General features: G+C 47.9%; 1 protein-coding gene across 1 annotated transcript in view; it reads left to right on the top strand.

The window, feature by feature from the left end:
* Positions 1–233: 233 nt before the first annotated feature.
* The window catches only part of LOC147684114 (uncharacterized), a 30,781-nt gene continuing 13,279 nt past the window's right edge, over positions 234–17,735 (top strand). Inside the window, exons 1-2 of the mRNA XM_086944949.1 lie at positions 234–385; positions 4,943–5,048. Of these exons, the coding sequence (XP_086801075.1) occupies positions 313–385; positions 4,943–5,048 (179 nt within the window). The 5' untranslated portion in view covers positions 234–312. The remainder of the gene's footprint in view (positions 386–4,942; positions 5,049–17,735) is intronic.

Raw genomic sequence — 17,735 nt, 5'->3', positions numbered from 1 at the left:
AGGAGGTCCTTCGCCGATCCATACAAAACCGACTGTTACCTTTCCTGTTTGGAAAGGTCCTCCCTTACTGAGCAGGTTTCTCAGCCAACCCTCTTTCAGCCCTGGGCTAGAAGTGGGAAATCCCCAAATACCAATACTTGTCCATCCTGCTCCCCCTTTCATTATATGCAGAAGGGACAACCCCGCCCTTATTGTGGACGTGGTCTCAGCCCCGTCCAGAACCCGGGCTATAAATGGGCACCTGCTTTGAGGGGTCGGGCACCCATCAAGACGTCTTTACCTCGACACCGATACCCAAGCCAGAGAGACGACATGAAGGCTGCTGTCCTGACTACGGTCCTGTTGTTCGCGACATATGTCAAAAGCCAAAGCATACCAATAGCAGGTAAGCTCGCAAGACTCTTATTTTCACTTAAGGTGCGTTATCAGATCCATTTATTTGGTAGAGTGACAGGTGTAACATTAGCAGGTGAGGCCCACAGAGAGGAGATGAGGGGTTGTTGGAGTCTGCTTTTAAAGGAACTGTTGTAAATAATACCAGGGCCATCGATCTAGGTCACGGCGGCTGCACGTCAGAGGACTCCCCGCAGCGATTACAGACTTTGCATACCCAGGGAGGGTTTCTCTCCCCCGCCCCCTCCCCTTGTTCGTGCCTTCTTGCCCCCTTGCCCGCCAGAACTCGCTCCCATTTGCAATGCAATAGGTCTGGCGTAAATGCGAGTCCCATTGCATTGCAAATGCTTGTTTATTGGCGTGGGCTTGCACACACCGACCGGGCCGGTAAAACTCCGGTCATTTCAGGGGAAGTATCCAGGGGACTGGTCGGCGCCGTGGTCATCCCGTTCCTGGCCCCATCAGGAGCTCTTCGCTACGAAATCCCACAAATAGCACCCCCCAATTTGAGCCCTCGTCCCGTTTCCGGGAGCTTAGAAGCGCCAAGAGGACTTGGGGCGCTGTGCTATACAAAACCACCATATAACCGTGTTTGCCAGCCTGTCGTGCCAGTCATCACAACGATGTTGGCTGGTGAGTCAGTGTCAGTGAAGGCAGAAAGTGCCCAAGGTCACGCGGCTGGCGTGAGGATGACCCGGTATTAAGCAGGTGCCTGTACTGAGCGGGAGGCCTCGCCTTCCTTGTTAGACACATTCTCATGCGACTGACGCGAGAAGGCCGGTGGCTGAGCGCAGCTCCCTGCTTCCAAGCGCTAAAGCAGGGTCGGATTGGAACAGAAGACCGGCCCACGAAATAACATAAAAGAGACCCCATTGGCGAGCCAGATAGATAAAAAGCGACCTACATTTGGAAAGCAGGACAGGAGTTTCGGAAGGCTGATGAATGCATCTGTGTTTGCAGCGAGAAGCGTTTGTTTCTAGGGCCGGCTTTAGCGCCGTGGCACCTGCTGCCAAAATCTGTTTTCGCACCCCAAGACCCCCTCCTCGGATTCAATATCGGGGAAATTTCCTGTCGGGAGCTCGCCTGGCATTGCTCGACCCTGTGGAGAAGTGGGGTGCACATTCCGAGGTAAGGATCTAGCCCCCTACCCCGTCGCCAGCGGTGGGTTATCAGGCAGGGCTGGCGGAACATCGCAGGCCTGATAAGAAGCTTTCTGGGCTCTTTCCTACAAGGGGGTCTGGGTTGAGTCCAGAACCTGTTGTGGGAATCAGACACCATCTGTAAAGCGCCTCCCGCCTCCCCGGGGTCTTCTGTGCGCCTCTTGGACGCAGCGTTGCGTTGCCTGGTACATGTGATTTGTTTGGCACCCCGCCGCACCCCGACCCATCATGTCTGTCAGCTGTGTTTCTCCTGTGCTATGTTAGCCTGGGACTGGTTTTGGGCTCACAATGTATGTTTTTTACCTACTCACCACTCGTCCCAAAGCAGGAATCTCTGTGCCACTGAAACAGTAAATGACACGCGGGAGTTTTCACTCTGCTCCTTTGGGGCTGCTCCACATTACATAGGGCGGACGACTGTCAATGGGACCCAGGAGCCCAGGGGCCCAGGGGCCAGGGGGCAGCAGGTCTAGATGTGCAGATGGTGGATCCAGCGAGGCTCTGCCATCATTAATCCTGCGGGTTCTCTCCTCTAAAGGGGCCGAGGAGACGGCGAAGTCGGTTGGAGCCCATCGGACGCCTCTCTGCATCATACCCCGGATCAACCTATCGAGTGCAGCCCCTAGGACTCAGAACAGTGTGATAGCCCTATTTAGAAAACAGGGCAGTTCACTACCCTACAGACGACCCAACTACTCGGGATAAGGAGGACTGACAGGAAAATGACGACCAACCCTTTGCATTGCTGAGCTGGACATGGGCTTCTGAGCGCTACTGAGCCGTACATTTTCTGCTAGGCACCTGATTACCCTTCTGAAGTTCCATCTGCTTCTGCAGGTTGGTTTCCACGTAGTTGAGTACTCTGCTCTCGGGCACCCGCTCATCCCAGTTCTTATTCCAACCGCTGTAATGTATAATGTATTTCACTTGACTTGTTTCTCCTTTATGGAAACCTTCACACGCTTGGCTTCATAAAGGAGAGGTCTGTGGAAACACAAAACAGGCTCCCATCTCAACTCAAGCAGCGATAAATCTGGAGTCTCCTTACTAAAAAACCTTGCACTGATGCAACTGTCCTTCAAAAGCGGGTGTATGACATCACAACGCATGCTTTTACATCGCATGCTTTTACATCGCAACTTTTACAACGCATGCCTTTACAACGCATAGTGTTGAGGGGTGCTGGATAGTGAATAGTTTAATTTACTATCCCAACTCCAGTCCCCGTGGATAGTAGGGAAGGTGTTGGATAGTAAATTAAATCTATTCCCTATCCTAGAGCGCCCCCCAGCGCAATGCGTTCTAATGGTTTGCGTTGTAAAAGTTACGAAGTAAAAGCACTGCGCGGTAAAAGTTGCGTTGTAAAGGATGTTTCCCTTCAAAAGCAGGCAGTGTGCTTTTTTATTTACCTTCGGTAGATTTGGGCCTGGGCTCCTGCTTCAGCGCCATTTATACTACCTGCTCCTCCCCGAACCTCAGCTCCCGGCCCCGCCACATCTAATCACCGCGCACCTGCCCCAGCCGCTGCCACCGCCCACGGCACGCATAGCTGCCAAGCTTTCAGATTGCTATGTGTGACATTTTCATAAATTCAGTGTAAATATGAGTGACATTTCAACGACTATGAGTGACACTCGCCAGCAAGTTTACCTAGCCTGATAAATGATACAAATAACCAAGTGTTCACTGTATCCAATCCTGGTGTGGAGCGCTTTTACAACCTGTCTGTGCATTAGCTTGTACTGTGCACAACATGAAAATAGCCTAGGGTTTAGAGTTTGAGTCTCTGCCTCGAGCATGCACTCAGCAATGCTACAAAGTGTGCTGATGTCCTATTCATCAATGGCTATCCTTCAATATGTGAGTGACCCATCATAAATGTAAATGTAAATGTAAATGTCAAGGTATTTGTAGAGCGCACTGTCACCAAGCGGTTTCCTGGCGCTATTACTCATACCGCTGTGGAACCCCTCCTGGCTTTCCCTGTGAAGTGTCCACTCCTGGGCACCCCCAGGGTGAAGCCAGGCATCCACAGCGCTGTTGGGGCCGGTGTGGAGGTTAAGCAAGCTATTGCCCAGAGTTGCAGCGTGGGACCCATGATTAGAGTAGGCACCGAGGCGAGAATTAACAGGTCCGAGGAAATTGTGCCCAAGACCCGCCGAGGCGGGAATTGAACCCTGGTCCCGGGCCAGAACTCTGCATCAGGGTCTGCCGCTCTAACCATTGAGCCACACTCCTCCACTATCTGAATGTATCCACGTCACATGATTATCAAATTATTGTCAACTTATTATAAACTTATTGTCTTACCATCATCCAGGTATGCATGTCAGTTGCCTGCTGATGAAACCCTGGACATCTTCAGAGGCAGTAGATTGGGCTCCCATAACTAACTAGTCTGGCCTTGCGCTTTTGGGGTTTCCATTGCAGGCAGTCTGCCCGGGTGTTTAAGTGACCCTGCCACCAGCCAGGCCATGGTGGGACAGGCTGGGTCGAGCGCGCGTGATGCAGGCAGGGGGCCGCGGGATTCATTACCGCGCCTGCTGTGACCTCAAGACCAGCCCCCTGGAGCCATTCTGAGTCCAGCTCCTTCCCATCGACTCACGAAAGTGAAAGCAAAGCAGGCCGGCGAATCAATACAGTTTACATTGTAAATTTGGCAACTCGGAGCCCAGCCCCCAAAGAAGTCTCCCGTGCTGCGCCGGCTGCTTGCCTGTGCCACTGGCACTAGTATTTTATAACTTACAGCGCTTGACAGGCACAGCCCTCACATGCGTGACTTCGCATTGCACATTAAGGCGATGCGACCACTGTGGAAAGCTGCGCACCCTCAAACAACGCTGCCTGCGAAAGCAGGTCAGAACTAGGAGTGCAACGGGCCTCAAAAATAGTGCCGCCTGGGGCGGACCGCCCCCCCCCCCCCCTAGCTACGCCACTAAGGCACGAAGAGATTAGGTGATTGGCCCAGAACCACAGGGTGCTGAATGTCCCTGCCTGTCCCGGTCCCCCAGGTTGGAGATTGACCGCTCTAGTCGTTAGGCCACATCCTTGTGACGCATAAACATACTCAAATGTTGACGCCGGACGTAATTAAACTGGGCTGAGAGCAGTCTGTGCGGCACATTACGTACCCCAATATTTTACTGTAAGGGTATATAACATTACACGGCTTATGATAAATATTAGCTGTTACTATGATACGAGACATGCTACTCGAAATAGCCGCCTCACAGGGGTGAAACGTGAGGTGTCGTTGACACCCGATGGCTCTGTACAAGATCGATAACAGAACTTGGCGATTGCAAAACTGATATTTTCACTTTTAAATGAAGGTTTATGTCTGTTTCCGCGTGGGGACTCATTTGTTATATCTCTGTTTTGTTCGATAGATCCCAAGTGTGCAGTCCTGTACAGGTCTGTCCAGGTCATCTTTGAACAATGCTCCGGATACGTCACTGTCGGAACCTGTTCCGGCGGCTGCCCAAGCACTGTCACGTAAGTGATCTTATGTTTGTGTCCCGGAGGTGTTGGGTGTTGGGACACCTGGATAGGCATCACATATACACCTTTTATTTAGAACCTTTCCTTTGCTCAAACACCTGCAGGGATGACACATATATCACAATGCATTACCCAATGAGGGTTTTAGTGATGCTTAAATGGTCGAGTTGAGAGATCAAATTTGTGCATTTTTTAAAGGTTTTTGTAGTTTGTAATATTTTGTACCGTTTCACAAATCTGAATGAATTAAAAAGTGGGTCCTTCCTACTTATCAACAAGCGGTGGGAGTGGAAACGGTTGTACTTTAGAGGATCGCAAGGCTCAACCAGCTGCAGGTCTCTACCACGCAGCCCGCAGCGCTAATGCGAGTTAACCACGCAGCCCCTTCCCACGCAGCCCCTTCCCACGCAGCCCCTGACCACGCATCACCTTACCACGCATCACCTTACCACGCATCACCTTACCACGCAGCACCTTACCACGCATCACCTTACCACGCATCACCTTACCACGCATCACCTTACCACGCATCACCTTACCACGCATCACCTTACCAAGCATCACCTTACCAAGCATCCCCTTACCACGCATCCCCTTACCACGCATCACCTTACCACGCATCACCTTACCACGCATCACCTTACCAAGCATCCCCTTACCACCCATCCCCTTACCACCCATCCCCTTACCACGCATCCCCTTACCACGCATCCCCTTACCACGCATGCCCTTACCACCCATCCCCTTACAACGCATGCCCTTACCACGCATCCCCTTATCATGCATCCCCTTACCATGCATCCCCTTACCACGCATCCCCTTACCACGCTTGCATTTACCACCCATCCCCTTACCACCCATGCCCTTACCACGCATCCCCTTACCACGCATGCATTTACCACCCATCCCCTTACCACCAATGCCCTTACCACGCATACCCTTATCATGCATCCCCTTACCATGCATCCCCTTACCACGCATCCCCTTACCACGCATCCCCTTACCACGCATCCCCGTACCACGCATCCCCTTACCACGCATCCCCTTACCACGCATCCCCGTACCACGCATCCCCGTACCACGCATTCCCGTACCATGCATTCCCTTACCACGTATCCCTTACCACACATCCCCTTACCATGCATTCCCTTACCATGCATCCCCTTACCATGCATCCCCTTACCACGCATCCCCTTACCACGCATCCCCTTACCACGGATGCCTTTACCACGGATGCCTTTACCACGGATGCCTTTACCACGCATCCCCTTACCACGCATCCCCTTACCACGCATCCCCTTACCACGCATCCCCTTACCACGCATCCCCTTACCACGCATCCCCTTACCACGCATCCCCTTACCACGCATCCCCTTACCACGCATCCTCTTACCACGCATCCCCTTACCACGCATCCCCTTATCACGCATCCTCTTACCACGCATCCTCTTACCACGCATGCCCTTACCACGCATTCCCTTACCACGCATCCCCTTACCACGCATCCCCTTACCACGCATCCCCTTACCACGCATCCCCTTACCACGCATCCCCTTACCACGCATCCTCTTACCACACATCCCCTTACCACACATCCTCTTACCATGCATGCCCTTACCACGCATTCCCTTACCACGCATTCCCTTACTGCGCATCCCCTTACCACGCATCCCCTTACCGCGCATCCCCTTACCATGCATGCCTTTACCACGCATCCTCTTACCACGCATCCCCTTACCATGCATGCCTTTACCACGCCTCCCCTCACCACGCATGCCTTTACCACGCATGTCTTTACCTGGCAATTTTGTGGTAAAGGCCTGAACGGCAGGGGCATATGTGCTCAAGGCTGAAAAACATTATTTCAAATGAAAATAAAAAGAATGCCAAGTTCATTACCCAATTTACCAAACTGGTGCAAAGTAATCATATTAAAATGATAATATGCAGTATCAAAGATTAACAGGATGCACTGGATCTATATTAATTGAGCATACATGCCGACTAAACTGTTAAATGTTGGCAAAGCCTGGATAAAACTTCACACTTTGTCATACCAAACTCACAGTACACATAGAGAACATGTACATGTTGGCAAATATTCCAGCACTACAAACTAGCACGAGCATGAAATAAACAAGATACATGCTGAGATGGAAAATGACCAGGCAGACATGGACAGAGCAGAGGCAGCATTACCACATCACATGTTTTGACCTTGTGTGCACTTCTGATAATAAAGGGAAGTACATGAACCATAAATACGCATTATTGTGCGGGTATGAGATGCAGTGCGAGGGCATGCTTCGCTACACGGCAAAGGGAAGAAAGGTCTCATATTCAAGGCATCCCACACAGTTATCCTGTTCTGAAATCTAGATAAAAAGGTATGGTCACAAGTGAAAGAAAAGGATTTAGTTTAGTTCAGCCCTTCTATCGTTTTCGAGCTGCTACAAATTACTGACCGCAGTCCACTTCTGACCGCTGGATCCCTCCGGAGAGTCACTGAGGCAAGGCTGTCCTAGTCCCTGCACCAACATCAAAGTGCACCCGTTTATCACCACGCACTAGCAAATGGAAAAAAGCAATGAGTGGAAAGGGAAATCTACTGAGCTGACCACTTCTGTCAATTATTAGATGCCATCAAGTGCAGTCCCCAGTCCCATGTCAGCCATCCAGCCAAAGAAAACATTTCTGCCACAGATACTTCTGGCACTCGGCCAATGTGCAATACTCTACAATGTAAGGGGTAGCTTCCGTGACATGAATGGTGCCTTTCCTGGGCGTACACATGTCATCTGCATGACCTGACAGTCTGTTCTTGCATGGAAGGTGGTTTCTGGGGATTTCAGTGCTAAGTACATTTACTTAACTCATGCTGGAACTGCTTGTGCACCTGGGAAATGGCATCACAAATGCAGTCAGTTATAACTGCACCGCATCCCAATACAAAACATGGGACTAACATTGACTGAACGACAGTATGTAAAGTCTGCAATATTTTCAAGGTAAACATATTATCATTAACGCTATCATCGCCGATCTCTTCACCTTATGTGATGATAGACTACCCTGTCTGAAATGACATATAACAGAGCACACCCACATATGAGGGCCATCATTGAGGACACTTTTGGTATCCTAAGCCCGCGCTGTAAATGTCTCGATCATACAGGTGGCTGTGCCCCAGTACTCCCCAGAAGTACTGTGCAAGATCATTGTAATCTGTTGTGTGTTCCACAACATCACCAAGCAAAAGATTTACAAGTAGACTTCTCTCAAATTGAACGGGTCGAAAACAGAGATTATGATGCTAGGCAATAAGCTGGCTACATTACCAACCTCTATCTGGCCCAACTGCCCGGGTGAGCTCCCCAGCCCCAAAAAAGAAATTAAGAGCTTGAAGGTCTGGCTGGAGCAGGGCCTTTCCTTTAAAACCCAGGCAAAAAACACAGCTGGCATCTGTTTTGGCCTTCTTCGGTCTGCCCGGAAAGTCCTTCCCCTCCTTCCACAACATTCTAGGAAGTTGTTGGTACAAGGACTTGTCTTGTCCAGACTAGACTATAGTAACGCGCTCTTTCTGGGAGCCCCCGAATCCACCATTAATAAACTTCAAGTCTCACAGAATGCCGCAGCCAGGCTTCTGATGGGCACCTCCTCTAGGAAGTCAGCAAAACCAGCACTAAAAGCGCTCCATTGGCTCCCTGTCCGTGAGAGGATCAAGTTTAAATCCATGAGTATTGCACACAAACTTCCTCAAGGCCAGGGCCCCGCTATCATGAAGAGTTTAGTCATACCCTACAAAGCCAACAGGCCTTCGCGCTCAGATAATGAACATCTGGCCACAGTCCCTAGATTTAGGAAGACACGCACGTTTGTCTGTAAAGGCGACCACGCTCTGGAATTCCCTTCCACTAAAACTACGTGCGGAACCCTGTCATCTACGCTTTCGTAAGCTTTTGAAGATTTTCTCTTCCCCAAATGATTTCCTGTTTTTTCTCCCCATGGGTAAGCCTGTTTCAAGTGTAGCGCTGGGATGCCTCCGGGTAACCACGCGCTTTATAAATCTGCTTACATTACATTACATTACTTTACCAGACAATGGGTCTTTTCTACCATTGCATTCAAGCTCTAGAACAACATCACTGTATCCATCAAGACTGCACCAATGCTGCTTCAATTTACGAAATAGTTGAAGACTTAGACTTTTGTCTTAGTTTTACTTTGTGAATCGGTCCATACATGTCTGCCTCTGTGAGCCCTATCTCAATAAGGGCTAGGAAATCGGAACAACGAGGTTGACCGTAAGGGGGGAAATACAAATGTGACTGTAATGAACAGAAGACTCTCCTTTTCTTTTAAGTAGTTTAATGAACAAACCAGAGCGGTATGCAACGTTTACAACGAGCGCGTTACCACGACCTACCATTACCACGCGGTTGTAACAACGAAAGTTGTTACAACGAATTGCGCTGGGGGGCACTCGAGGATAGTAAATCATTTAATTTACCATCCCAACACCTTCCCTACTATCCACGGGGACTGGTGTTGGAATAGTAAATTAAATGTTTAAATTTGCGCCCCCCAACGCAAGTCGTTGTAACGACTTGCGTTGTTACAACCGCGTTGTAATGGTAGGTCGTTGTAACGCGCGCGTGGTAACGTCATATATCCAACAAGAGCACATGGCTCGTGTCAAATAAGTACATAACACCACCTCTCCCCCCTTCTTTTTAAAAGGAAGCGAAAACAATCCCACCTCACCTAAACATAATGCCCCACCCAACCACCAGAACAAGAATATAAAAATGACATTTAAATAACATTTTGTTATGACGAAGGACCAAAACAGAAGCATGACCTCCAACACATGACCTGTGATAGTTTACACACACATATACTCCTGTAGGTATCTGGGTGGATTTCTCATTCTTACCACTCTCCTTTCAAGCAATACCTCAGCAGGTGAAGTCTCAGCAGATACCAGAACCCCTAGGTGACCGGTGGCAGGGCCGGAACACCTATCACCCTTCTGAAAACACTCTGCATGATCTTCACCTTGCCCCTCGCATGCAGTTTTTTTGTGCACAACCTGACTTAGTCGCACAGCCTTCGGTTTCCTTTCCGCTACCTCTTTGATATAATGCCACCCGTCTAAGATTTAATTTATGTGCATTTTCTAACTCAACCCAATTTCCCCATGAGCCATCACCAAGAAAGGTGCTCTAAATTCGATCAAACCGCTACTCACACCACCTCTTCGTACTTTGACCCAATCTCCCTCTTTGATGAATCTTACCCTCTGAGTTTCTCAAAACACTTCCCTTTGCATGTTAAGATGTACTTTCTCGCATCCATGAAGGATCCAGTTTTGTGCCTGCTTTCCTGCCCTGCATCATTTCCAATGGAGACAAACCAAAGTTGGAATTCACCATGCTCCGATAAGCCCACAACATGTCTTTGACAGCACTTTGAACAGACAAGCCCACACTCACTGCTAATTGCGTGGTCCCTCTAACCAATTTGTTAAGCCTTTCCACCAATTCATTTCCTTGGGGATTATACAAAGAAGAACAGACATGCCAAATTCCTAATTGCTCCATGAATATTTTCATCTCCTGCAAAATAATCCGGGTTTCATTGTCAGTAAGTAATACGGAGGGTATTCCCTCCCTCCTAAAAACTTCACTCAGCATCTGAATAGTGTGTGTAGTAGAATTATTTCTCATAAAAAACACTCCCAACCACTTAGACTTGGCATCACCAAAACCGCAGGAAATTTCTCATGCTCAGAAAGCATACAAAACGGCCTAACAAAATCCAGGCAAACTTTCACCCATACACCATTAGCTTAAGTCACATGCTGCCCTTCAGGCAAACGACCCAACCCAACCCTCAGCCGCTTCTCAGACCCCTTGCATGACCCACATCTCTCAATCCATTCCTTGACCTGACTGTCCATGACGCGCCCCCAGTTCGTCTCATGCAATCACTTGATGGTCATGGTTCGCCCTAAATGCCCTTCATGCGCCAACTTGATCAATTTCACTATGATGACACAGGGTGGTACAAACCTTTCCTGTCTTAATAACAAATGATCATCATGTATGGCTAATTCATCCATCACCTCATAAACGACCCCACACCTTCCGGCACAGAGCTCTCCCTGCTCAATCCTCATGTTACCATCACAATAACCACAAGAGTGAAATCCTGTTTCATGGCACCTATCCACTCCTTTTCAGAAATAGACCCTAATGATTCCTTTGTGACTTCATCTATACTTGCCACCACTTACTCAATTTCCACTACTTCAACCTCAGCTGTTTTGTCTGGCAATCTGGACAGGCAATCAGCCACTTTGTTCTTCCACCAATTCTTAGCACCACCTGGACCCATGACCATCAGCACAGGTTTGTGATCAATTCTTACAAGAAATGCAGTGCCTCACAAGCATACCCTGAAATAGTTCATTGCCCATACAAAAGCCAACCCATCACACTCTATAACGCAATAGTTCAGTTTCATTTCAGTCAGGGAACATGAGGCAAACGCCATGGTGTGTTCAACTGTTCCATACACTTCTGCGAGGACAGCTCCAATTTCCACAGCACTTGCGTCCACAGTGACTATAGTACTCAAACCTGAGTGATAGAGGGACAAGATATTTGCCTGGGCAATGTCATTTCTGACCTCAATATACGCTTTTTGCTGCAACTCACCCCACTCAAACTTTCTTCACTTTATCAGCAACTCCCTTAGCGTCTCAGTCGTATGCTTTAAATACCTGACAAATTTTGAATGGTGTTCCACCAGACCCATGAAGGACCTGAGGGAATCCCATCTCCCACTTGGGAGTTAACAATGGCACTCACAAGATTCGCTTTGGGCTTTACAATATTTCCTGTAAATAAATGTCCCAAATACTACACCTACTTGACCAGAAACATGCACTTCTCCTTACGAAGGATCATTCGAGCAGCCCCATGCATGTCAATACCTCTTTCAGGATTCTATTATGTTCACTGACATCATCCTCAAAAAATAAGATGTCATCTTGGAAGACAACCACATATCCATCTCAGAAAGAATCATCGTCATTAGTCTCTGAAACACACTGGCCGCTGAACATAACCCGAATGGTAGTCATGTAAACTGAAACATACCCTCAGCTGTAATGATAGAGGTAAGATGTCTAGATTCTGGGTGCAACTTGACTTGGTGTTATGCACTCCTCAAGTCGAGCTTTGAGAAGTGTTTCCCCCTTGATACCATCAACACCAACTCTTTAATGTTGGGTAAAGGGAAATTGTCCATCACCACGCAGTCATTCAGGCTCCTCAAATCCAGACAGAATCTAAAAGTCTCATCCGGTTTCATGGTAATAACTGTGGGAGATAACCATGTGGTTGCTTCAACCACCTCTATCACTCCTTTCTCCAACATTTGTTGCATTATTTCTGTGACTTTTGGTCTGGCAGCTAACTGAACCTTTCTAGCTGTATGCCACATGGGCGCAGCATTCTTCTTGTTTTTTATCTCATACATGTAATCTCTGGCCACTCTTAAATGATCTGTAAACACATCAGAGTGATGAGAAAGCACATCAGCCAAACTATCATCATCTACCAATGCCACTTGAATTTCAGCCCTCTTGCTCACTGTCATATTAAGATCGTATTGATGTGGCCATCCAAGAATGGGGGGACCATCAACAGCAACAACATTTTCCCCGGGTTTGCCTCCCCGCATATTCAATCTGAGCATACATGAACCCCTTTAGAATGACATCAGATGCCACCAACTCACACTCAGGCCAAGTGACCAGAAACCACCCCTTGGGAATAATCGTGTACAACGAACATGTGTCAATAATTAGCAACACATCCTTGTCATTAATTACAAAATTTGTTTGGGTCTCCTTTTCTCACCTTCCAGATCAATTTCTCTGTTAATATCATCACTAACTCCTTCCTGTACCACTAAAACTCTGATCTCTGTCTTGGCGTCCTCCACAGCCAAAACCTTCCTGTCCACCCCTTTAAACATGCAAGCCAAGTGACCCTTTTTCCACACTTAAGGCATGCTTTACCCACGGGGAAGCAAAGGTTTGAGGCCGCAAAATGATAATAGCGCCAAGATGCTCCCTGGAGTGAAGGCCGCGCTTTATAAAAACCATGTTACATTACATTACATAATTGCTACCACACCTACAACAACAACAAGGCAACGTCTTTCCGTGCCCCGGTCATTTGGTCTCTTATAATTTCCTCAGTCATAAAAAAAATTGACATTTTGCAGAGAGTTCTCTTAAACTCGCCACACAATCATCCATGGATTCTTCAGTATGTTGTGGTTTCATGTAAAATCTATGGCAGTGCTTCACAACATTAACTTGTTTAGCAAACCTGTTCTGTACATGTAACATGGCCTCCTTATACACATTCTCCACCTCCTCCCCTACGTTGTTTCTAGCAGGGGGTAAATATTCAATTAAGTGCTGACCCTCCTTGCCCAAACACCCCAATAATAATTCTTTCTTCATGACTGCTGAGAATCTGGCACCATCTAAGGCTAATAAATAGTTTTCAAACCCCTCAATGCAGTCCTCTCACTGAATAGGGGGTTCACCTGACATCATGAGGATGGTTGGTGGCAGTACTATGGATGCGTTGATCCTCATGTTAAAATATTAACCTATTGTAGTGCCCACAATACAACGAACCACAGTCAGAAGTGAACCACGATCTGTGAAGGTAAAATTAGCCCAATTAAAACCTTTTGAACTGTCCAATAGTGTGCGTGTCACTGGCCTCCAGTTGTGTGCCACATTTGTGAATTCTGCTGAAGTCCAATGCAACCTTTAACCTTCCCTAACACCAGATCTCTTTCCACGATGTAAGTGTAAGTATCACTGATAGCATTCAGTAACACACCTGAGACGCCCGAGAGCGCTATTAAAACTGGCTGCGGATAGGGAGCGTGTCACTGAAACTCCTTTTATAACCTTGTTTTCAATTTCCCAAACGCTGTGTGAGGAAGTTGCTGCCTCATCCTCCAGTCGTTGACATGCTCTGCAGGGTGTACGCGTCTTCCGACCTGACTTCCTCACAGTTGTACCCCACGCTAAGCAGCGGTTGCCACACCAGCCTCCCATGTCTCAGGAGGACCTTGTCTGACAAAAAGGTGAGGTTTGGCGCTGCACCCAAGGTCAAGACAAGTGCCAACCCTGACCCTGGACTTTAGTTACTTCAAGGGGAACCTCTCCGAGACGAGACAAACTCTCTTTAGCGAGGCAGGGTGAGTCAAGAATTATGCATACAAGGCAAATATTACCCTGGTAGAGATGTCTACTTGCTCATACATCTGGCTCCGAGTATTGCACATCAGGTAAGTCCACGTATGGCCCAGGGAACCGCACTTCAATTAGCCTTGCAGTTTCCCTCAGTTCCGCTCTCCTTATCAAATAACATGGGTTCTTGGATGGGTATGGCTCTCGTTGTTCTTCTCCCGCAGTACTCTAAATGCCTGGCACGCCACAGATTGTCGCAAAACTTTTAAGTATTTTGTAGTGAGGAGGTCCACGCAGGAAGGTTGTAATTAAGGATGATTTATTCAAGTAGGTAAAACGTTGAATAGTTCCAGACAGCAAGTAAATAAGTTGTGAAGGAGAGCCCCACCAGGAGCAGCCAGCCTGCTGCTCAGCCCATGCTCAACTGTCACTTCACCTCTCTGTGTCCCAACATTCCGAGGCACATCATGACTCTAACATTCTATTGAGCACAGGGCATAGGCACTGGCTGAGCAGGAGGTGTAAAATACATTACATTACATATGCAGGATACTAAATAGTTTAATGAACAAATGAGAGCACATACCACGCCACGGTAGTGCCTGGCGCAGCTCACCACCAACCCACAGAAACTTGAGCTATGATGAGCTCACCGAACGCGTGAGCGTCATTCATGGCTCGCGTCAAATAAGTACATTACAAAAGTGACATGGAGAGAGAGGCAGAGAGAAATGTAATGGGGAGGGGAGCTGCAGAACACCATTCTTACTTGTCCTTGTTTAAGAATAACGTTAATTTCAAGTATGTATAAATAAGTGCAGGTTAGGTTTTTTTTAGGAGTTCGACATCTTTATTGACAAATTCTGTGGTTGCAGAATATCAAGTATCCCTAATTTTAATTCCACCTCATGCCTCTTTAATTCTCCGCCCTCAGTCAAACTCTTTTGATGAAATATAAATCTCAGCCTCCAGAGTTGGGGTGCCCAGTGTCCACCACAAGCAGCCACCACCACAAATTAAGCACTAGAAGAACGTTTCTCCCATATAACCAAATAACTCAGGATGGACATTGTAAACACTCCCTTTCCCACCCCCTTCTGAAATGCAACCTGCAAGTGTAAATATAAAAATGAAGTTTCTTTCCTGCAGAAAAAATAGAAACATACATTGTTGGAGTGATATGCATGTTCTGGTTAATATTCTGATATAAGATAGAATCAAAAGTTTTGATTAAAGTGGAAAGACAGATGCCCACTTACAAAGTTTAACTTTAATTCATCTATTTGAGATTGTGAACAATGCCTACTGCCAGGGGTGTGAGACAGCGGCCTACAACACCCTGCATGCCCTCATCCTGCCATGCACCCCAGTCTGGCAAAATGACTGCCGGCACCGACCCTATCTCTGCCAAGTGCATCATCAGAACAGGAACGGTGTTGATTTCCTGCATACTTTGGGCACCCAAACTGACAAATCAGGGGACCTGCTCTCTATGCATGGAAGCCCTTATGACACGGTTCAGGATGCAGGATACGAAGCACTGTATGTTGTGAATGGCATGTGTCAAAATGCTGGCTACAATTTGGTGTTATGTTATGTTATGTTATCCGTTTTGTAAAGCGCACAGCTCCCCCAGTTAAGGGTCGTCCCGACGCTAGCACAAGAGGAAATGATAACAGTGAGGGCCAGCCTAAAGGAATTACCAGAAGAGATTAAGGCGATGGGAACAAAAAGGTCTTGATAGCCTTTCTGAAGGATGTCAAACAGTCAATAGCGCGGATGTGAACCGGAAGAGAATTCCATAACTTGGGCGCAAGATATCGGAAAGCCCGACCACCTGTCCTGGAAAGCTTGATTCTAGGCACCGTTGCTAAGTGTAGCTCTGCTGAGCGAAGGGGGCGCGAAGGAACATAGTGCGAGATCAAGTTGCTCAGCAGTGCTGGGCTTGCGCTTTTCAGAATTTTAAAAGAGATGCAAAGTGTTTTATAGTGAATGCGTCTGTCAATGGGGAACTAATGCAATTTACGGAAAGTGCTGGAAGCTGAGCAGAAACGTGGCAGACTCACCAAGGCTCTGGCCGCCACATTTTGAATGCTTTGCATTCTTGTTATTTCTACTTTGTTTACCCCCAGGAGAAGAGAGTTTGAATAGTCCAGACGTGAGATGATGGTAGCTTGCACGATGAGTTGACGGACTGAGGGGGCAAAATATTTTAGAATGGGTCTTAAGCTTCGCAAGATGCCAAAACACGATGCGGCTAATTGCTTGGTATGGGCCTGAAAGTAAAGTGAAGAGTCCATCATAACCCCCAGGTTCTTCACTACGTTTTTTGGGGTGGGAATTGATCTTAGGGCTGCCGGCCACCACTGATCGTTCCATAGATTGACGTGCCTACCCACCAACAGAACCTCCGTTTTCCCGGCATTTAGCTGTAGACAATTGGCTGCCATCCAATTGGCCACTGCCGTCATGCCGTCTTAGAATTTGGAGGCCGAGGGTGAGGCACCGTCCGCCAAGGTGACCACTAGCTGCGTATCGTCAGCACAAGAGACGATCGTAAGGTCCCACAGATTGGCGCCGCAGCTAGAGGCTGGACGTATATGTTGAAGAGCAGTGGGCTCAAGGCTGAGCCCTGGGGTACCCCTTGACCAATGGCATGGGTCTGAGATGTATATGGGGGTATTGAGAATCGGAATGATCTATTAGTCAGTAATGAGCGAAGCCAGTCTAAGGCTAAGCCTTCTATCCCTGCTTCCTCGAGTCTCTGGAGTAAAATCTCGTGGGACACCGTGTCAAAGGCGGCGCTGAGATCTAATAAAATCAGCGCCGCACTTTGACCTTTGTCCACAAGAGACCTGATCTGCTCCATAGTGACCAGAAGGGCCGTTTCTGTACTATGAACCGTTCGGAATCCATTCTGAGAAGGGTCTAGGATACAGTTTTTATTCACGAATTAGGTCAGTACATTGTTAACATGAGCCTCCGTAATTTTTGCCACCCAGGGCAGAAGGGATAACGGTCGGAAATTTTCCGGTTTGTTGGGGTCTGCATTGGGTTTTTTAGAATTGGAGACACCCAAGCATGCTTCCAGGGGGTCGGTACAGTTCCAGTTGATAGGGAACTGTTAATGATGTTACAGAGAGGCCCCTTGAAGACTGAAAGAGAGTTCTTAAATTGAGATGGTTGTAAGGGGTGTAAGGGGGAGCCTGACTTAATTTTGACACTAAGCCGGGTGAGTTCATCCTCCGAAAGGGGCGGGATGGATGTCAGTGAGACCCTAGGTTCCACTGTGGGTCTAACATAGGTTGAGGGTGCAGACGCAGGAAAAGATAGGTAAATAGTGCGGACCTTATTGACAAAAAAATGTGCCAATTCATCGCATAAGGTCA

This window comes from Lissotriton vulgaris, chromosome 11 (genome assembly GCF_964263255.1).
Source record: "Lissotriton vulgaris chromosome 11, aLisVul1.2, whole genome shotgun sequence".
Classification (NCBI taxonomy): Eukaryota; Metazoa; Chordata; class Amphibia; order Caudata; family Salamandridae; genus Lissotriton; species Lissotriton vulgaris.
This window is presented reverse-complemented; position numbering and strand designations above follow the sequence as displayed.